General features: G+C 42.0%; 2 protein-coding genes across 2 annotated transcripts; one reads left to right on the forward strand and one right to left on the reverse strand.

Annotated features, from left to right (window-relative positions):
• Positions 1-8527: 8527 nt before the first annotated feature.
• Positions 8528-10365, reverse strand: LOC139388451 (G-protein coupled receptor 12-like). Its single transcript, XM_071135115.1, has 2 exons — positions 10315-10365; positions 8528-9666 (listed from the first exon to the last, which is right to left on the reverse strand). The coding sequence occupies exons 1-2, from the start codon at positions 10320-10322 to the stop codon at positions 8658-8660; spliced, it is 1017 nt and encodes a 338-aa protein (XP_070991216.1). The 5' UTR covers positions 10323-10365; the 3' UTR covers positions 8528-8657.
• Positions 10366-15476: 5111 nt separating this feature from the next.
• LOC139388452 (NHS-like protein 2) lies at positions 15477-18860 on the forward strand. Its single transcript, XM_071135116.1, has 3 exons — positions 15477-17603; positions 17834-17975; positions 18273-18860. The coding sequence occupies exons 1-3, from the start codon at positions 15587-15589 to the stop codon at positions 18502-18504; spliced, it is 2391 nt and encodes a 796-aa protein (XP_070991217.1). The 5' UTR covers positions 15477-15586; the 3' UTR covers positions 18505-18860.
• Positions 18861-19134: the final 274 nt, after the last annotated feature.

Below are 19134 nucleotides of genomic sequence, written 5' to 3' on the forward strand. Positions count from 1 at the left end.
GGAAGGAGGGGAAGGGGAGGAAGGGAGAGGAGGAAGCCACAGTGGGTCTGGGGGGGGATCTGTTGGATCCAAGCACAGCAAGCTTATACGTACATACAGTGCATTCAGAAAGTATTCAGACCCCTTGAGTTTTTCCACATTTTGTTATGTTACAGCCTTATTCTAAAATGTATTAAATAGTTGTTTTCCCATCATCAATCTACACACAATACCCATAATGACAAAGCAAAACTGTTTTTTAGAATTGTTCGCAAAAATTAATAATAAATACAAAAATTCAATCCCACTTACGTAAGTATTCAGACCCTTTACTCAGTACTTTGTTGAAGCACCTTTGGCAGCGATTACAGCCTCGAGTCTTCTTGGGTATGACGCTACAAGCATAGCACACCTTTATTCAGGTAATTTCTCCCATTCTTCTCCCATTCTTCTCTGCAGATCCTCTTAAGGTCTGCCAGGTGGGATGGGGAACGTCGCTGCCCAGCTACTTTCAGGTCTCGCTAGAGATGTTTGATCGGGTTTAAGTCCAGGCTCTGGCTGGGCCACTCAAGGACATTCAGAGACTTGTCCCGAAGTCACTCCTGCATTGTCTTGGCTGTGTGCTTAGGGTTGTTGTCCTGTTCATCAAGGATCTCTCTGTACTTTTCTTCATTCATCTTTTTCTCGATCCTGACTAGTCTCCCAGTCCCTGCCACTAAAAAACAACCCCACAGCATGATGCTGCACCACTCTGCTTCAATGTAGAGATGGTGCAAGGTGACACTTGGCATCCAAGTTCAATCTTAGTTTCATAAGACCAGAGAATCTTGTGTCTCATGGTCTGAGAGTCCTTTAGGGGCCTTTTGGCAAACTCCAAGTGGGCTGTCATGTGCCATTTACTGAGGAGTGGCTTCCGTCTGGCCCCTCTACCATAAAGGCCTGATTGGTAGAGTGCTGCAGAGATGGTTGTCCTTCTGGAAGGTTCTCCCATCTCCACAGAGGGACTCTGGGGCTCTGTCAGAGTGACTATCGGCTTTTTGGTCACCTCCCTGACCAAGGCCCTTCTCCCCCGATTGCTCAGTTTGCCCGGGAGACCAGCTCTAGGAAGGGTCTTGGTGGTTCCAAACTTCTTCCATATAATAATGATGGAGGCCACTGTGTTCTACGGGACCTTCAATGCTGCAGAAATGCCTAGTTAAATTAAGCAAAAATAAATAAAAAGGATGATCAGTGGAAACAGGATTCATCTGAGGTCAATTTCAAGTCTCATAGCAAAGGGTCTGAATACTTATGTAGATAAAGTATTTATGTTGTTTATTTTGAATACATTTGCTAAACATTTGAAAAATCTGTTTTCGCTTTGTCATTATGGGGTATTGTGAGTAAATTGTCATTATGGGGTTGTGTGTGTAGATTGTCATTATGAGGTATTGTGAGTAAATTGTAATTATGGGGTTGTGTGTGTAGATTGTCATTATGGGGAATTGTGAGTAAATTGTCATTATGGGGTATTGTGAGTAAATTGTCATTATGGGGTTGTATGTGTAGATTGTCATTATGGGGTATTGTGAGTAAATTGTCATTATGGGGTTGTATGTGTAGATTGTCATTATGGGGTATTGTGAGTAAATTGTCATTATGGGGTTGTATGTGTAGATTGTCATGATGGGGTATTGTGAGTAAATTGTCATTATGGGGTTGTATGTGTAGATTGTCATTATGGGGTATTGTGAGTAAATTGTCATTATGGGGTTGTATGTGTAGATTGTCATTATGGGGTATTGTGAGTAAATTGTCATTATGGGGTTGTATGTGTAGATTGTCATGATGGGGTTGTATGTGTAGATTGTCATGATGGGGTTGTATGTGTAAATTGTCATTATGGGGTTGTATGTGTAGATTGTCATGATGGGGTTGTATGTGTAGATTGTCATTATGGGGTTGTATGTGTAAATTGTCATGATGGGGTTGTATGTGTAGATTTTCATTATGGGGTATTGTGAGTAAATTGTCATTATGGGGTTGTATGTGTAGATTGTCATGATGGGGTTGTATGTGTAGATTGTCATGATGGGGTTGTATGTGTAAATTGTCATTATGGGGTTGTATGTGTAGATTGTCATGATGGGGTTGTATGTGTAGATTGTCATGATGGGGTTGTATGTGTAGATTGTCATGATGGGGTTGTATGTGTAAATTGTCATTATGGGGTTGTATGTGTAGATTGTCATGATGGGGTTGTATGTGTAGATTGTCATGATGGGGTTGTATGTGTAGATTGTCATGATGGGGTTGTATGTGTAAATTGTCATTATGGGGTTGTATGTGTAGATTGTCATGATGGGGTTGTATGTGTAGATTGTCATGATGGGGTATTGTGAGTAAATTGATGATGATTTTTATTTTATTTGATATATTTTAGAATACGGCTGTAACGTATCAAAATTTGGAAAAAGTAAAGGGGTCTGAAAACATTCCGAATGCACTGTAGGGGTGAAAGGCCAATATCAGCCGATAGTAATAATAATTTATTACATTTCTATAGCGCTTTTCATAATCCCCAAGCGCTTCAAAAGAAGAAAACCAACAACCAATACATCATCATGAGTAGCCTAGCTATAGTTTCCTAGGTCAACCAATACATCATCATGAGTAGCCTAGCTATAGTTAGCTAGGTCAACCAATACATAATCATGAGTAGCCTAGCTGTAGTTAGCTTGGTCAACCAATACATCATCATGATTAGCCTAGCTATAGTTAGCTTGGTCAACCAATACATCATCATGAGTAGCCTAGCTATAGTTAGCTTGGTCAACCAATACATCATCATGAGTAGTCAACCAATACATCATCATGAGTAGCCTAGCTATGGTTAGCTAGGTCAACTAATACATCACCATGAGTAGCCTAGCTATAGTTAGCTAGGTCAACCAATACATCATCATGAGTAGCCTAGCTATAGTTAGCTTGGTCAACCAATACATCATCATGAGTAGGCTATCTATAGTTAGCTAGGTCAACCAAAACATCATCATGAGTAGCCTAGCTATAGTTAGCTTGGTCAACCAATACATCATCATGAGTAGCCTAGCTATAGTTAGCTTGGCCAACCAATACATCATCATGAGTAGCCTAGCTATAGTTAGCTAGGTCAACCAATACATCATCATGAGTAGCCTAGCTATAGTTAGCTAGGTCAACCAATACATCATCATGAGTAGCCTAGCTATAGTTAGCTTGGTCAACCAATACATCATCATGAGTAGCCTAGCTATAGTTAGCTTGGTCAACCAATACATCATCATGAGTAGCCTAGCTATAGTTAGCTTGGGGTCTGAATACTTTCTAAATGCACTGTATATGATTATAATATAATACACAAGGTCCAGTATAAAGGTGTTTATTTCATGAGTCATGATATTGTAGTTTGAATATTATTTGTGGTTTCAGTTGCATATCTTCCACCTGTAAATGAGTCAGACAAAAACCACAATGTTGTTTTCAAGGTGAAGAGGCCAAGGCATTCTTTCAACTAGTCTGATCTGTAACATAATGCACTTAAATATGTCTATTGAAAAGTATTTAGTGTTCTGTTCTGGTTCTATATGAAGAAGATGCCACGTCAAGTGTATATCAGGTTGGTTGATACTTTTGGACACATGGTACTGTAGTCGTAACTGTGTCATCAACACAACTTCTTGTTATCTGAGGGACGTCCCTTTTGTAACGGATGTCGTCTGGAGATAGAGAGGAGGACCAAAATGCAGCGTGATGATTATCCATTTTTAATGGGAAACTTAAACAACAAACAATGAACCGACCAAAAAAAAAGACCGAAGAAGAAACAGTCCCATAACGTGAATACCAACACTGGAACAATCACCCACACCCCACAATACAAAACAGGCTACCTAAATATGGTTCCCAATCAGAGACAACGACTAACACCTGCCTCTGATTGAGAACCATATCAGGCCAAACACATAGAAACAGACAAACTAGACATACAACATAGAATGCCCACTCATATCACACCCTGATCAAACAAAACATAGAAACAAACAGCGCAAACTATGGTCAGAGTGTGACACCTTTGTTTTACTTGTCTACAGTGTTGTGGTTAAGTATTGATACCCTAATTGGCAGTGTGTAACATCAGTTGTCGTTTTTGGTGAACATAATTTGCTGAAGATTTGCTGGTTGACTAACGACTACCATGTCTGTGTGTGTGTGTGCCTTGCTGTTAATTTATTTTCTGACTCTTTTAATGTTGAAGGCCTGAAGAGATAGTCCTGAATTATATATATATACTGTATATATTTTTATTTTACCCTTATTTTACCAGGTAAGTTGACTGAGAACACATTCTCATTTACAGCAACGACCTGGGGAATAGTTACAGGAGAGAGGAGGGGGATGAATGAGCCAATTGTAAACTGGGGATGATTAGGTGGCCATGATGGTATGAGGGCCAGATTGGGAATTTAGTTTGGGAAATAGATTGTCCTGAAGAGGTAGTGGCTGATTTTTGGTGTGCTTGTCGTCCAGTTTGACTAATGTCCTGGTGGAGCAGACGAGAGAGGGGGGGCATAGCAATGTTTCAGACATACTGGTCCTATGTTCTATCAAGTCATATGTTTATATTACTACTAATGTGTTTTACAATTCATTGTTGAATAGATTTTTGTAGCACTGCTTGTAAAATGAATTTGGGTATCTAGATATGAAATGACTATCTATCACATTGATCAAACCTAGTAACAATAGTGCACGTATGAGTAGCTAATAAAATGAAATAAGTGTTATGATACCTTACTTTTGTCTTGGTTCCTCTTGTGACTGCTTATCACTGACCTATTGCACTGATATAACGACCCTATTGTACTGTATCACTAGAATTTGAATAACCAAATTATGCACTGGTTCTGAGAGACATTTGTAAATGGTTATTTTTGCATGTACAGTATGACCCCCACCCACCTCGCAGGCCATCTGGCCATCTGGGACGATAAGAAGGGCATAGAGACAAATGAACTCATGAGATCCACCACATGGGAGGGAACAGCTCATTCTAAGCCAAGGACATGACAGTATTTCTTGTCCAGCTGTAGAGCCACATCCTAAGGATGATATTTTAATAAGGTCAGGTAAATCCCCACTGGATGTGGTACTGTATGTATAATGATAAACTAGCTAATGCATTTATAGAGTCTGTGTTGTCTGTTTTTGAATGAGTATTGTTTCTTTCCAATGTTTGTAGAAGGTACCGGAACCTTCCAGTGGTAAAGTGTTTTGGAAATGACTCCGTATCTCTTTCTGGTCCCATGTGAAGCAGCACTGATATTAGTGGAGTGTTTATTATTCTAAAAATATTCAATGTAATTTAGCAGATGCTTTTATCTTAAGGTACTTGCAGTCATGCATGCATACATTTTACATACGGTTTGTCCCAGGAATCGAAAGCACTATTCTGGCGTTGCAAGTGCAATGTTCTACTGAGCTACAGAGGACAACGAGACAGATTTCACACCAGACAGATACAGATAGCTGTTGTTGGATCCTGTTTGTTTCCCTGCTCCCCTCAAAGGCAGTGGAATCGAACTAGGCAGCGGTCACTGAGCCTCCATCTGTCCCAGGGAGCATAGAGCCAGGACCCCACTGAGTCACCAACACCAAACAGAAACATGGTAAACAAAAACATTTATTGGCCTCTTTCACAGACACCTGGTCTGGATGTCTCCTTGCTACAGATTTGGTTGATTACCTTTGTTACAAAAACCCAAACTAAAACCCTGTCTTGGTGACAATATGGTGAGGTGTTTTGAACAGAAATTAACCATGCAACAAAGAGTGCCCCAGCATCTTAAGAAAGCAAACAACTTTGACAGTAGCTTTTCAATTGTTTTGGTATAAAAACAATCAAACCTTAAACACATTTCTAAACTGGTTGAACAAGACACATTGAAGTGGTTTTCCTTAAGACAAAAACATAATTGATTATTTAAAACAAATAAGAGATACAAACTACATACATTTATTTCAATAAATATATAAAAATATAGCTTTATATCAATATGATAAGACCTTAAGGACTTCCAAACCCTGTGAGAATACTAGATCTTGACATAGCAAAATCAAATCATGCTGACAGTGGAGGATGATGACCAAGGGGATCAGTGTTTGGGACAATCATTTGAATCATACACAAACATTCCATTTAGTATTACCACAAGCAAAGCTTTGTGGCACACAGGAGACAGCCTTCAATTCAATAGTGATGACTCTAGTTGCAGAGTTCCCTCCAACTTGACTCTAATCATAGCATATCAAATTGAGGGTTCCAATTATTGTGGATTGCTTATAGCAGCTCTTTGACTGAACTACTAGTGAATAGGCAGTAGATGAGCCTACATTCTGTAAGGGCTCTCCACACACATCTCAAACAACAGACATTGCATTATCATTCAAGTACTGAACTTGTCCACCATACATTACTGAAGTCATAGTGATGCAGCTACTGTATTATACAGTCATAAACTGACAAGTGGCTAGTAGTTATGTATAGTGCTCACTCACGTTCTATTGAGAAACAACATGTAATGTCATTCAGTTTATCACTATTAACACACAAGTTATACATTATTGCCCGTGAGACAAAGTAAGGCAAAAACAATTAAAACATTAGAACATTTGTATTTAACTATTGGAATGAGTGCTATTACAGCAGAACAAAACTGTAGCCTACAATTTGCATAATTTAGCTTTTTCTTAAATGATGCACTGCAACCATTCTGTACAACTACCCTACAGACATCTATGTGTACATGGCCTAAATATTGGTTTGTTGTGAAAACATGAGAAAAGAGGGTTCATCAAGGGTTCTTTGGGAAGGGTGATGGTTCTATGTGGAACCATAATGACTCATAGAACCCTTTCAGCCCTTCAATGGTTCTTTACAGTTCACAAAAGGTTTCATTGTTCTTTTAGTGATAATAAATATTTAGGGCCAGCGGCTCATTTATTCTAGTTTCTCTAATCTGTTGTGTTATGCCATGACATGTTATATATGACTATGGTTTAGAAACAGTGTCTAGTGAAAGACTCATGTGTGGCCTTGTGTCAACTGAGAACTGTTGTCTAACTCAGTAGTTATCAATTCTTTCCCCAGGCACCCCAGCAGTTCCAGAGCTAGCACATCTGATTCAACTTGTCAATTAACACAATAATAACACCTATGGAATTTTAACAATATGGCTAACCAGAATAAAAAAACCTGTATGGTTCTTCAAATAGATCTACAAAGAACTGTTTAGATTGAGAAAGGTTCTTTATAGAACCATTCTGCAAAAAGGTTATAGGAAGAACCATTAAAAGGGTTCTATATAGCCCCAAAAAGGGTTGTAACCATAGCGGAATCTTTTTTTTGGTGCTATATAACATGTTTTAATGGTTATTTATAGAACCTTACGAAATGATTCTTTATTGCCCATACAGGTTCAATTTAGAATTGAAAAAAAGCGATATAAACATAGCACCAAAGAAAATATATTCTATGGTAACAAGCGAAATGCCCCCTTTTTTGGCACTATGTAGAACCATTTGTTTTTAGTGGGCAAGCAACAAAAATATTTTATGACATCAGAAGTCAATCAGATGTCGATGTGTAAGGTCTACGGAGGGTCTAGGTAGGCTATAGGCATACAGATATTGCACGTAGTCTATTGTAATTCTAATCCATTAGTGTTGCGCATGACGAATGCAAAGGGTTTCCCCCTTGAAACATTTAGAGTGGCCCGTCACACAGGGAATATATGATACTGTCTGGGTGCGTTCATTTGGAAAACCTTGGCTGACACTATTTTGCTGCTTTTGTCTTGAATTAAAAAAGCACACAAATGAGGCTTATTCTCCACTCCTACAGTACTAGTTACATAGCTCGCATTACCAGGCATATGCGTCCGTTATCGAGTGGGCGATGGCTCACGTTTCGTTGTCTATGTTGCTGAAACGGCTTTGCGGATAACGCTGAGCTACATAGTCCACTCATTCCAGCATTTCCCCCTCGCAATAAACCATGCGTAAATCACAAATTGGCTCACTTTTACTTGCCCCACTGTATGACAGACTGAAGGGACAGTTTAAACATTTTGAAGGTGTAGAGACGCGGTAAGTCAGTACCAAGTTTCGACATCCTTCTGATGAACATTCAACAACCTTTGATAAACATTATTCCAAATGAATTGAATCAATACGGGGTCATTAGGCCTACTGACACAGAACACGTATTTGCCTAATGAGTTAGGGGCTACTTTGAATGCTTTATGAGCAACACCGAGTCATTGCACATGACATGTACAGATGCATAATCTAAAGGTTCTTATATGAGGCCTCGCTCGTACAGTGAACGCTACTACCTCCATATAAACGCATCAATACTGCACTGGTAGCTCTGGGACAATACACTTCCTTTAGAGAAATTGAACGGGTTTATTTTGAGAGCAGACATCCTAATGCTATGCTCAGTAAAATATACAAGAGGACATCAGACGTACAGTAGTTATTCAATACACATGAAATGCAAAACAAAACACCCACAAATCTTTTCGGATTAGTCATTAAGAATGTATTGTGTTTGTAACTACTTGATTAGAGGCTATAGGCTAACATACAACAGTTGCCTAGACAACACTTGGCGTCCTTGGTCGCAGAGGGAAGTTGGAAGATGCACATCCACAACAACAAGCCAGTCTCATAGATTTCTGTATCTCGGGATTTCTGAAAGCATAAATGATGGGGTTTATCATTGAGTGACAAATGGCTGGGAGAGCGGTGACGTAGGTATAGATGGGGGGGTATCTGATGTCCGCCACCAGAGAGTACATGGCGAAGGGGATCCAGCACAATGCAAATGTGCCAAGTATAATGGAGAGGGTGGAGACCCCTTTAGTGGTGGAGGAGGAGTGGGAGGTAGTCATGAACTGGTGCTGCACCGCGATTTGCTGCGCGTGACGAAAAGCAATCTTGCAAATCTGGAGGTATAGTTGCAAAATGAGTGCGAATACAAAAAGAAGAGTCACAGCCAGTGCTGCAGCGTGATTTTTATCAATGGGAGCGCAAATACTGCAAGTAGTCTCATCCTTAAGGCAGTTCCAACCCATGATCGGTAACGCGCCCAGAGTGATGCTAGTCACCCAAATGAGCACCAGTGTGACGATGGTAAAAATCACTGTTCTTTCCGTGTGGTAAGTCAGTGCGTTGTAGAGGGAGAGGTATCTATCCACAGTGATTGCCAGGATATTGAGAACGGAGGCCGAAAAGGCAGTGATGAGCAGTCCAGCTGATAGCAGCGTTGCGAATCCCGTATCAAATATGTAGGTGATGGTGAAATTCACTATCAAACCAAGCCCTGCCAGTAGGTCCGCAAAAGCCAGGCTCCCTATCAACACGAACATGGGCGCTTTCAGGGTGGGCGTGTAAATAATTAAGGCAATCACGATTGCATTTTCACAGGATATTAGGGTCCCTGTGACACACAATACTATATCCCAGGGATTCACGCTGACAGGCACCGGCTCCAGCTCAAATGTTGGAGGTGGCGTGGAATTCCCTCCTTCTTGAACACTCCAGATTGGGGAAGAGGTGTTTTGGAATTGGTTACTCATAGCTGCGGCAGAGAGTGAATCATCACTGAGAATGACAGAGAAGGGGAGGGGGCGCAGATAGAGAATTTCAGAGTGATCACCGTGGGAAATGTACAGTGTAAAGACACTTGTGTTCAAGAGTGTCTTACATATTTCCAAATAAAACATTTGTCTCATTTGACAGACGCACGACAAATTGTGGCGTGAATGCATGGCCAAAATGCCGCCTTTTATGCATAAAGGATATTAGCAGAGTATCACCGATTAGTCAAATTATAACAGTTCAACTGTGCTGTTAGTGTACTTATCATTTCCTCCGTTGTCTCCCAATACATACAACAAAGAGTTAAATTCAAATGAGAGCCCCTCTGTCGGGACTACTGACATCAAGGATTGGCTGTTTGAGCAGGAATTTATAGAAACGGTAAAAATGGAAATGAATGGCTTGTCTTTGATCTAATTTTAGATCCATGTAATTTCGATTAGTAATAGCATGCCCAAACATTAGATATGGGTTGTTTCACCCAGGGCAAATTAATATTATTAATCCACACATCTATTCTTACCCTCTCGCGTGATTATAAAGGACTTCTAAGGTCAAAAACCAAATGATGTCATTTATGTGAGAAAAGGGTTCTCTCTTGTCTATCATTTAAACACGGACATGATATATATATATAGGCTGATCACTAACCAGTGCATCCGTGCGTGTCACTATGCCTCAGTCAAGTGATGTTGAGATGGCTTGTTGAGGTCTGCCCATACGCATTCCTTGACAGCTGTTCACAGGGAAGATGGAGACATTGGGCGCGCGGGTGAAGACTATAACCGGTAACCGCCGGCACCGATGTATAATATAAACCCTCTGTTTTCTTTTACCGTTATTGTAACAACTCTTTTCTGATTCTATTTCTCACAGGAGACGTTAAGACTTGGCTGACACACCGCTAATGATATTGGCAATTCGCTGGCATTGACTCTCGCTTGTTACTATCCTATTGGTCCTGTGGATGATTCTCCAACTGACGTCAAGTGCTCCCACTCCATTCTTCACTCGATGTGTGATTCAGAGCTTGTGGAAGAGGGTGACACAGCATAGATTTTCAGAAATAAATAGTCAATACTATTAGCTGTTTCGGGTTTATTTATTCTATGTACTTTTTTAAGCTATGGCCTGGTATTTTTTCCAACTACATTTTAATTGCGTGGAATATAATGTAAACACAAGGATCCTAAGACTTAGCTTGAATCGTGTTGACCTCCGTTGATGAGAATGGTTCCAGCATCTGATTGTGTTTATTTTATGTTCAAAGCACATTCCTCCCTTGACAAAGTGATACCAGTATGAGTCGAGAACTGTGTTGTCCTGGGACCTGCAGGTGGCAGTATATCACTTTAAAGAGGGGGTGGGGGGCGACATCTTTTGGAAGTTTGACCGTGCCACTGGTCAGTAGAGTAGCTGGCTAGCTGGCTAAAAAAAGACTCAAACTAGCTGACATGCCTGTCAAAAACAAAAGTGAATTTTTACTATGCAGAGTTATTTTCTTTTTCCGGAATTATTAAGACCAATGAACGTTCACGAGTAATATTTTAAACCCTCCCTCCATATATCCTCATGATCACTGTAAGAAATCTGATCAACTTCATGAATCACCTTCTAGTACTTGTTACACTACATAGAGGAGGGTGTGTGAGCATGGTCTGCCAATAGGGAAGCAAGGGGTGTGGAAATAGTGGTGTTGTTCTCACCCTTCACTAAACACTTGACCCCGATAGAAGCAGCCCCAGCCCTAATCACTCCCCATCTCATGTTTCCTGTCACAATGCCTGGTACACAGCCACTTCCTTTGTTGAAAGTTAGGGTCTGGTTTAGAAGTTACATTTGAGGAACATTTGGTCATATTGGTACGTGGGTGGCAAGAGTGAGGGTTAGAAAGACAACTCCCCATCTCATTGAGGAGGCTGGTTTTGATCAGGTAAATTTGACAATTCCCAAATTATAATTATTATTATTATTAATCCGATATATTGTACAATTCATGACCTCCTTCCTTGCAGGTAAAGAGGTATGTGATTTGATTTCTATATGTAGGTCTTGGGCTACCAGGTTTAAAAGGTTCTGTGGATAACATTAGTATGGAATGGTGAATTATTGACCAATGAATAAACTCAGTTTTGAGCTCTTTACGATCGATCAACTAAGGGCCACTAATATGGCTTGAAGATGACATGTAACAAGTTAAGTAACTAGCAGTTTCAAAAGTACAATGATTCCTTTGCTACCTTTACTTTCGGTAACGTAACGCAGTAAATCAATAAATATAAAGATCAAATGTATTAGGTCATGTCTGCATGGTATTAGAAAGAAACTCAATTAGCATGCGTCATCTGAGATTACTCTGGGGAAAGAAGTCAAGCTTGGATAAACCACAGGCCTTATTCTGAAGGGTTCACATTGACTCTGAAACAATTGGCACAGCAAAGCCGTCTTGGTACAGTTAAAGTACGGTCTGTTGTATGTAATTCACCTTCATAAGTCATACAGACCAGTAGTCCCACCAAGGTGATGAAGGCCTACATGTAACACTGCTCTATTCAGATGTGACCACACAGCAGACTGTCTATGGCAACATACTTTTTGAACTGTTGTGGTTAGCAGGAAAACCCAGGTTACATAAAGGGATGGGGGGGAGGTATCTGATGTCCGCCACCTGAAAGTACATGGCGAAGGGGATCCAGCACAATGCAAATCGAGAGGGTGGAGACCCCTTTAGTGGTGGAGGAGGAGTGGGAGGTAGTCATGAACTGGCGCTGCACGGTGATTTGCTGCGCGTGATGAAAAGTCATCTTGCACATCTGGAGGTAGAGGTGCAATTATTTTTTTGTTCCTGTCCCCATCATGTGCCAACGATGTTTCCCAAACGTTGTTAAACATTGGTCAATAGCTCTGTCTCAACATTAGAAGAAGAGGATGGAGCCAATTTCTCTTTCTCAGCTCTGTCATCTTTCATCTCAGTTATTACTGTCAACATCTGCTACACCGTGCATTAGTCATTTTGTTGAGACTGTATGGCTTGATGCTTTTTGATAGTTTCTTTTTCCTACTGTGTTATTGACTTGTTAATTGCTTACTCCATGTGTAACTCTGTGTTGTCTGTTCACACTGCTACGCTTTATCTTGGCCAGGTTGCAGTTGTAAATGATAACTTTTTCTCAACTAGCCTACCTGGTTAAATAAAGTTGAAATAAAAAATAAATTAAAAAAAAGTTACAAATCCTGAAACCAACATAGACATGATATATCTTTCTGAAGCCTCTAAAGGGATGTTCCTGAGCGAGCAGCCGCCCTTGGCATGATCTGGTAAACACACCCATTGAGACTAACAACATTGAGGTGATTGTAAGACATTTACTCAAAGTGTCTCAAGCCGTCATGCTTTTATTTACATAAAAGTTGATGAAGTTGAACACGTCCATGTGGAAAAGTCAACGTAGCAAAACAGCTGTGAATTACTTGGTTGTATCTATGCTCCTCAAAGTAAACCATCCAAGGCATGCCAGGAATATCAAGTCAGCTCTTGTCACGATGCAGCTGTTGAGGCAATGGAACTATTTTGATGTGCCAGCCTCTTTGAAACAATTCAATACCATCCTTGTCCCTCAGAGGCAAATATGCTTCATACGCCATCCCAAAAAGATTTTGATGTCCATCCTCTGTTCTCCTCTCTCTGTCTTTCTACCTCTCCCCCTCTCTCCCTCTCTCTCTCGCTCTCCCCCCTCTCTCCCCTCTCCCTCCTCTCTCTCCCCCTCTCTCCCTCCCTCTCTCAGCATCCAACGAAGTCAGAGCAAGTAGCAGCCCACTTCCAATTGTCATGGCAACAGCATGTGAATGTATTGGGCTGTAGGAGCAGGCTGTAGCGTAGATGTAGGAGTGCTGCATTGGAAGCCACAGCTCTATCTCCTGAGCCAGCTGTGAGGTAGGAGGGGAGGACACAGGGCTTTGGAGGGATTTATGGACACATTCATCAGGCTCTGTTTTACAGGAAGGTTGAGATGACATTGATGTCTCTTCATTCTGTCATGTACTCATTTTGACTTCATGTATGTAGACATGCAAACAGTGTTGTGTGGTTTATGTGAAAGATTAGCATTTTTATTGTTCCAATTAGCATCTATTTATTCAAGGAAGTCGAGGGTCTCTGTCGCTCTAGGGTATTTACACGTCTCTCTGGCGTTCTATCTCTCTCTCTCTCTCTCTCTCTCTCTCTCTCTCTCTCTCTCTCTATATATATATATATATATATATATATATATATATATATATATATATATATCTGTCTCTCTTTCTGTCGGTTTCATTCTAGCCATCTATCTGACAAGGTAGAACATGGACATGATTATGTCAGAAAGCCCTCTATTTTTAAGCATTGTTGTTATTGTCTGTGTGTGTGTCTGTGTGTGTGCGTTGTGACAGGGTGTGTGCCTGAATGCGTATGTGGGTAAGTGCAAGCATGTGTGTGTATAAATGTGTGCATGCATGTGTGTGTGTGTTGTGTGTGTGTGTGTGGTCTTTTTGCATGTGTGTGTGGGTGTGTATGTGTGTGGTATTTGTGTGTGTGTGTGTGTCTGTGTGTGGTATTTTTGTGTGTGTGTATGTATACAAAATCTGTTTTGTTAAAGGAAAGGGAATAGGAGTGATCATACGTCCATCCAGGGAACCATTCCCAAAGGCTATGGTGTTTGTTATACCGATGAATGCAGAGAAAACTCTCCTTTGACTGTCAGTGGCGGAGTGTGCAGCATATCTAAATGGCCTACTTGACCCATGCTAAAACACAGTCTTTGACGACATCATAACCAACACACCATTTAGAGGAAAGAAATAGTTAGAGATCTTCCTCTTTAAGGCAGAAGATATTGCTCAGAGAGTTGTCCAGAGAGAAGGCAGGCGATAGAGCGGAAATGAAGATGAAAATAATAGATGAACTTCATAACAACTACAGGTTTAGTCCAGCAATGAAAGAGGGAGAATTCCATGATCAGCTGTATGCACCAGTCTGTACCCCACTAATTATCCCAATAGCACGTGCCCTCTCCAACAACGACAGAGGAGCATTTTCCCAAGAAACAGCATTGACCGCCTTCCTTGGCTAATTTAATTCACACTCTGACTGTGCTGAGACTTAAGCAAGTCTTCCATCGTTGGATGTGTAGATCATTCATCATACTATCCCTGAAACAAAAATTCTGCATTTATCATATCTTTATTCCTGTTCATTACATGACTGCATGGTCCTCTTAATTAACCTTTTTTTTTGTCAATCTAACGCAATCAAAATGTTCTCTTTTTTTCCCTACACACAATCTTTCCATTTTATTAACAGCCATGGATTTTTTTAGGTATGATTACTGGAATAGCTTTTCCAATCTGTCAATTATTCTTCAATAGTTTGCTCATCCCATCCAGTGTAGATGGTGTGGAACCAGGCATCATGCAGTATAGATCTAATCTGGGGTTCAAATGATTGTTTTTGTGATCTGACTAGGGATGACCAGGTAGCAGTTACCATGGTAAACACCCACTCTTCATTTATCAAGCACAAGACCAAGATAGGCAGAGATATTTTCTGACTTCCTTCCTTCTCTCCAGCCACATCTCACTCACCCTCTCCCACTCACATGCTCATTTTCTCCTTATATACAGTATCCTCATACTCAAAGGACTATGGTTATATTCAAAAGGGAAATGAATAAAATACAGAATAGCATATTTAGTTTTATTTCTGAAACCAAGATGAACACCCCACTGTGCTGTCACTCACACAGCTTGTTTCTTCTATTTTCTCGTCCCCTTAGGTAACATCCAGATGAAGGAAGTGTGAAACTCTGTTCTCTAAAGAGGACTCATCTCTGCTCAGCCAAACAGCCTGTGATCTACCTGGTGTCTCAGGCCTGTCTCTGATGTCATGGAGAACAGGGCCCTGATGTGTACCAGTCAGGCCTGGAAGGGGCCCAAAGGGTCCACCTTCTCCCCCAACTGGGAAAACACATCATACCAACCAAACATCATGATGTCCCCTTGTCCTGACGTGGTGAAGTCCCCATGCCAGCATGCTGCCAAGATATGCCACCCCCCAGAAGCCTCTGTGACCTCCCAGTTCCAGCAGGTTGGCCCCTATGCCTCCACTGGATTGTCTGCCATGGCTAACACTGCCAGTAGAAAGGGTGAAAGGGAGTGTTATATAGTTAACCCCATTCAAAATGAGGAGACGGTCCTGCCAGTACACAACCCTGAGTTTCGCGGTCGCTCCTTCTCTGCAGCCACTGCCTCAAACTCAATTACTTCCAGAAGCAGATGTGACAGCTACGTCCACCTATGCCCTGACAACAGCTCAGAGGACATTAGTAGAGGCGACAACTCCCCGTTGAGCCCAGACGTCTCCCCTGATCACGGTGGTCCACGGTCGCGGTCCCACAGCATCATCCTGAGGAAGACGAGGAGGAGGCCGGCGCCGCCAACCCGTAGCGTGTCCCTGAGGAGAGACTCCGCCTCCCAGCTCAGAGACAACAGGACCAAGAGCCTCTACATGGACAGAGACACAGCTACCCAAGACCCCTTCTTGCCTGACCTCATCCTCATCTCCACACCCAGGACAGAGGAGGTACTGTGCCTGGAGCAGTCCCCTGCTCAGCCTGTACAGGCTCTGGTTGGGCCACCAGTCAACAATAATGGGCAGCTACGTGAAGTAAGATCTACTGACCCCTGCTCTTCCATGTCAAGCTCAGGTCCTGCTGTGGGTATTACTGGAAATGAGGACAAAAAAGCCACCAGCTGGTCAGAATCGGTCAGACCCTCTCCCCCCTTGCGACACCCTCCATCTCTAACTTGTAAACAGTCCCCCTTCCTACCACCTGCCCCAGTCTCCCCTTCCAATTGCAAGTCCAGATCTCAGTGTGAGACTTCCCCCCCTCCTATCCTCACGTCTGCCATCACTGGACCCTCCCCCCTGGGCTGCAGGATGCGCCCCAAGTCCTCCACTTCACCCACCTCCCCCAGAGCCAGCAACAGCAGGCTACGGCTGTCCCTGGAGTTGCCAGGGATTGTCCCTCTCCCAGACCCAACGTTGGTCAAATCTAAAGCCACGCGGCGTCACTCCGAGTCCTCTGGCACTACCAAACCCAGACAGAGGCTGAGCTCCAGCATGATGGTGATGCCTGTGGTGACCCAGGAGGATCTCAGCAATGTTCGTTTACGTTCCGTCAGCAGCTCAGATTCAGACAAAGGCCTGGAGGGCTCACCTGAAGTCATCAGGGAGGAGGAGCAGGAACAGGAGCTGGAGCTGGAGAGCTGTCCATTGGTCCACCACAGTCCTAAAGCTAAACCACCTGTTGCTACTAAGCCACCCGCACACAAATGGCCACCAATACATATGGTAAAGTCCTCCTCAATCTCTACACAGTTCTCAGAGACCCTTCCAGCCTCACCAAGAGAGAGCCAAGAGGACATGTTTATGGTGGAAAGAAGAGTGAAGCCTAAGAGGTCACACCAGCCTCCTCGTGTTGCCAGTGATGGGGTTATGTTTCAGAGGCAGCAAGCTGTAGACAGGCAGCAGTATGATGTGACTGACTCACACCCACCACCTGCCTCCTGCCATTCAGAGACCAGGAACGTGAGAAGGACCTCTCTCACCAGCACCACATCTCTTCAAGCTGAACTAGATAGGAAGAAGAAGTTGGTTCCCCCTCCAGTCGCAAAGAAACCTGATGTCCTCTTCATGCCCTCCATCAGCTCACTGGGACAGGAGAGCACCAGGAGCCATGTCTGGTCTGGGCTCAGTGGTGCTTACCAGGCTCCTGCCAGTGCATACCAGCCTCCTACCACTGGTTACCAGGTTACTGCCAGTGGTTACCAGGTTACTGCCAGTGTTTACAGAGACAGAGACTTTACTGGACAAGATTGCAACCATAACAGGATAAGAGATGGTATTCTTCAATTTTATAAGAAGAACTCACTCACACTGTTTTGAACTCTATGCATGCAGTCTGTAACATCTGTAACCAACATCTGTAGCATCATCTGTAACATTATTTATTGTATGTTGTTATTGTTGAATCAATATGTACGCATAATATGTAGATGGCACGAGTTAGCTCTTGAACTAAAGTATTTTCATCCCAAATGGAATTTATGGTGTTATATATTTTTCCAACAGGATTTTTCCTAGATGAGAACAGTGAAGAGAGGAGAGCAATGCCTCAGATGAGAACACTGTGCCTCGGGGAGCAGGAGGAGGAAGAGTTGGACCACAACTCCTCACAGCCAACTACTGAGGACCTATTCACCATCATACACAGGTAATGGGACTTACTTTCCCACAAAATAGAATAGTAAGCAACACGCAAAACAAACTACCAGTGCTACATAGGTAAACTAGATATAAGGAGACGAGCCCTGTCCACTTTCATGCACACTAAATTGGTTAAATAATTACATCCAACAAATAAACAATTATTAACACACTTTCCAAAAAAGTATATTGTCAGAATTATTTCATCTTTTAGTTGTTTCTCAATGTTTTTTTCTTCATAACAAGTGTATTATAACAAGTGTATTATATTGGTCTACTTTCTGGACTCCCTGTTTTTTTAAAGGTCAAAGAAGAAACTCCTGGGTCGTAAAGAAACAGCTGACAGCACTGGGAGCAGGCAGGGTTACGGATCCCCCATTAAAGGCACCCCGAGGGTCGTCCAGAAGTCAAGCTCCAAAAATGACAACTTCATGGCTTTTCTGCAGAGGAGGAGGAGCAATAAACCCAGCTCTGGGGAGAGACTGTCAGCCTCTGAACTACTGAAGAATACTAAACCATTGGCCGGCCAACCGTAGCGCATCAAACAACTCCAATGTTTATGTTTCTCAATGTGTAACAAACAATTTTCACTCAATATGTGGCATGCGAGTATTGTGGACAATCAGGGAGAGAAGGAAAAGTTTGTATTGCTTTACGTGCTACAGTACACCGACAGCTTGTTTCTGTGACGGCAATACAGTGTATAGAGGTCATGTCTAACTGGAAATATGACAGTGTTGGCCAGCTGTGTTTTGCTTATGAGCTGAGACAATCTATCGTGTCAATACATCTTTCTTGCCTTGACTTGTGATGCCTACAACATTTGTTTTTGAGCTGCCAACATTTGTGCTTTTGGTCATGTATCGCTCAGAAATTAAACAGAGCTGCTTGTGTGTCTGTGACAGATCATTAGTATGCGTCTGCTCTAACCCACTGCTCTAACCCTTATTCACTCTGACAAAGTAACGGGGGAGCATGATTGCTGTTTTATTGACTGGTTGTTCGTCTTATGCAAGTTCCTCCAGTGTCATGATAGTTGAATTGATATAAATCCAAGATACTTTATGTTCAAAAAAACAATGTTTTCCCCTGAATCAATTCCCTATCACCACTACATTGCATTCAAAATTGGTACCTTACTTACTGTACCCAGGTTTGTGAAAGAT

Source organism: Oncorhynchus clarkii, chromosome 29, assembly GCF_045791955.1.
Source record: "Oncorhynchus clarkii lewisi isolate Uvic-CL-2024 chromosome 29, UVic_Ocla_1.0, whole genome shotgun sequence".
In the NCBI taxonomy this organism is placed as follows: Eukaryota; Metazoa; Chordata; class Actinopteri; order Salmoniformes; family Salmonidae; genus Oncorhynchus; species Oncorhynchus clarkii.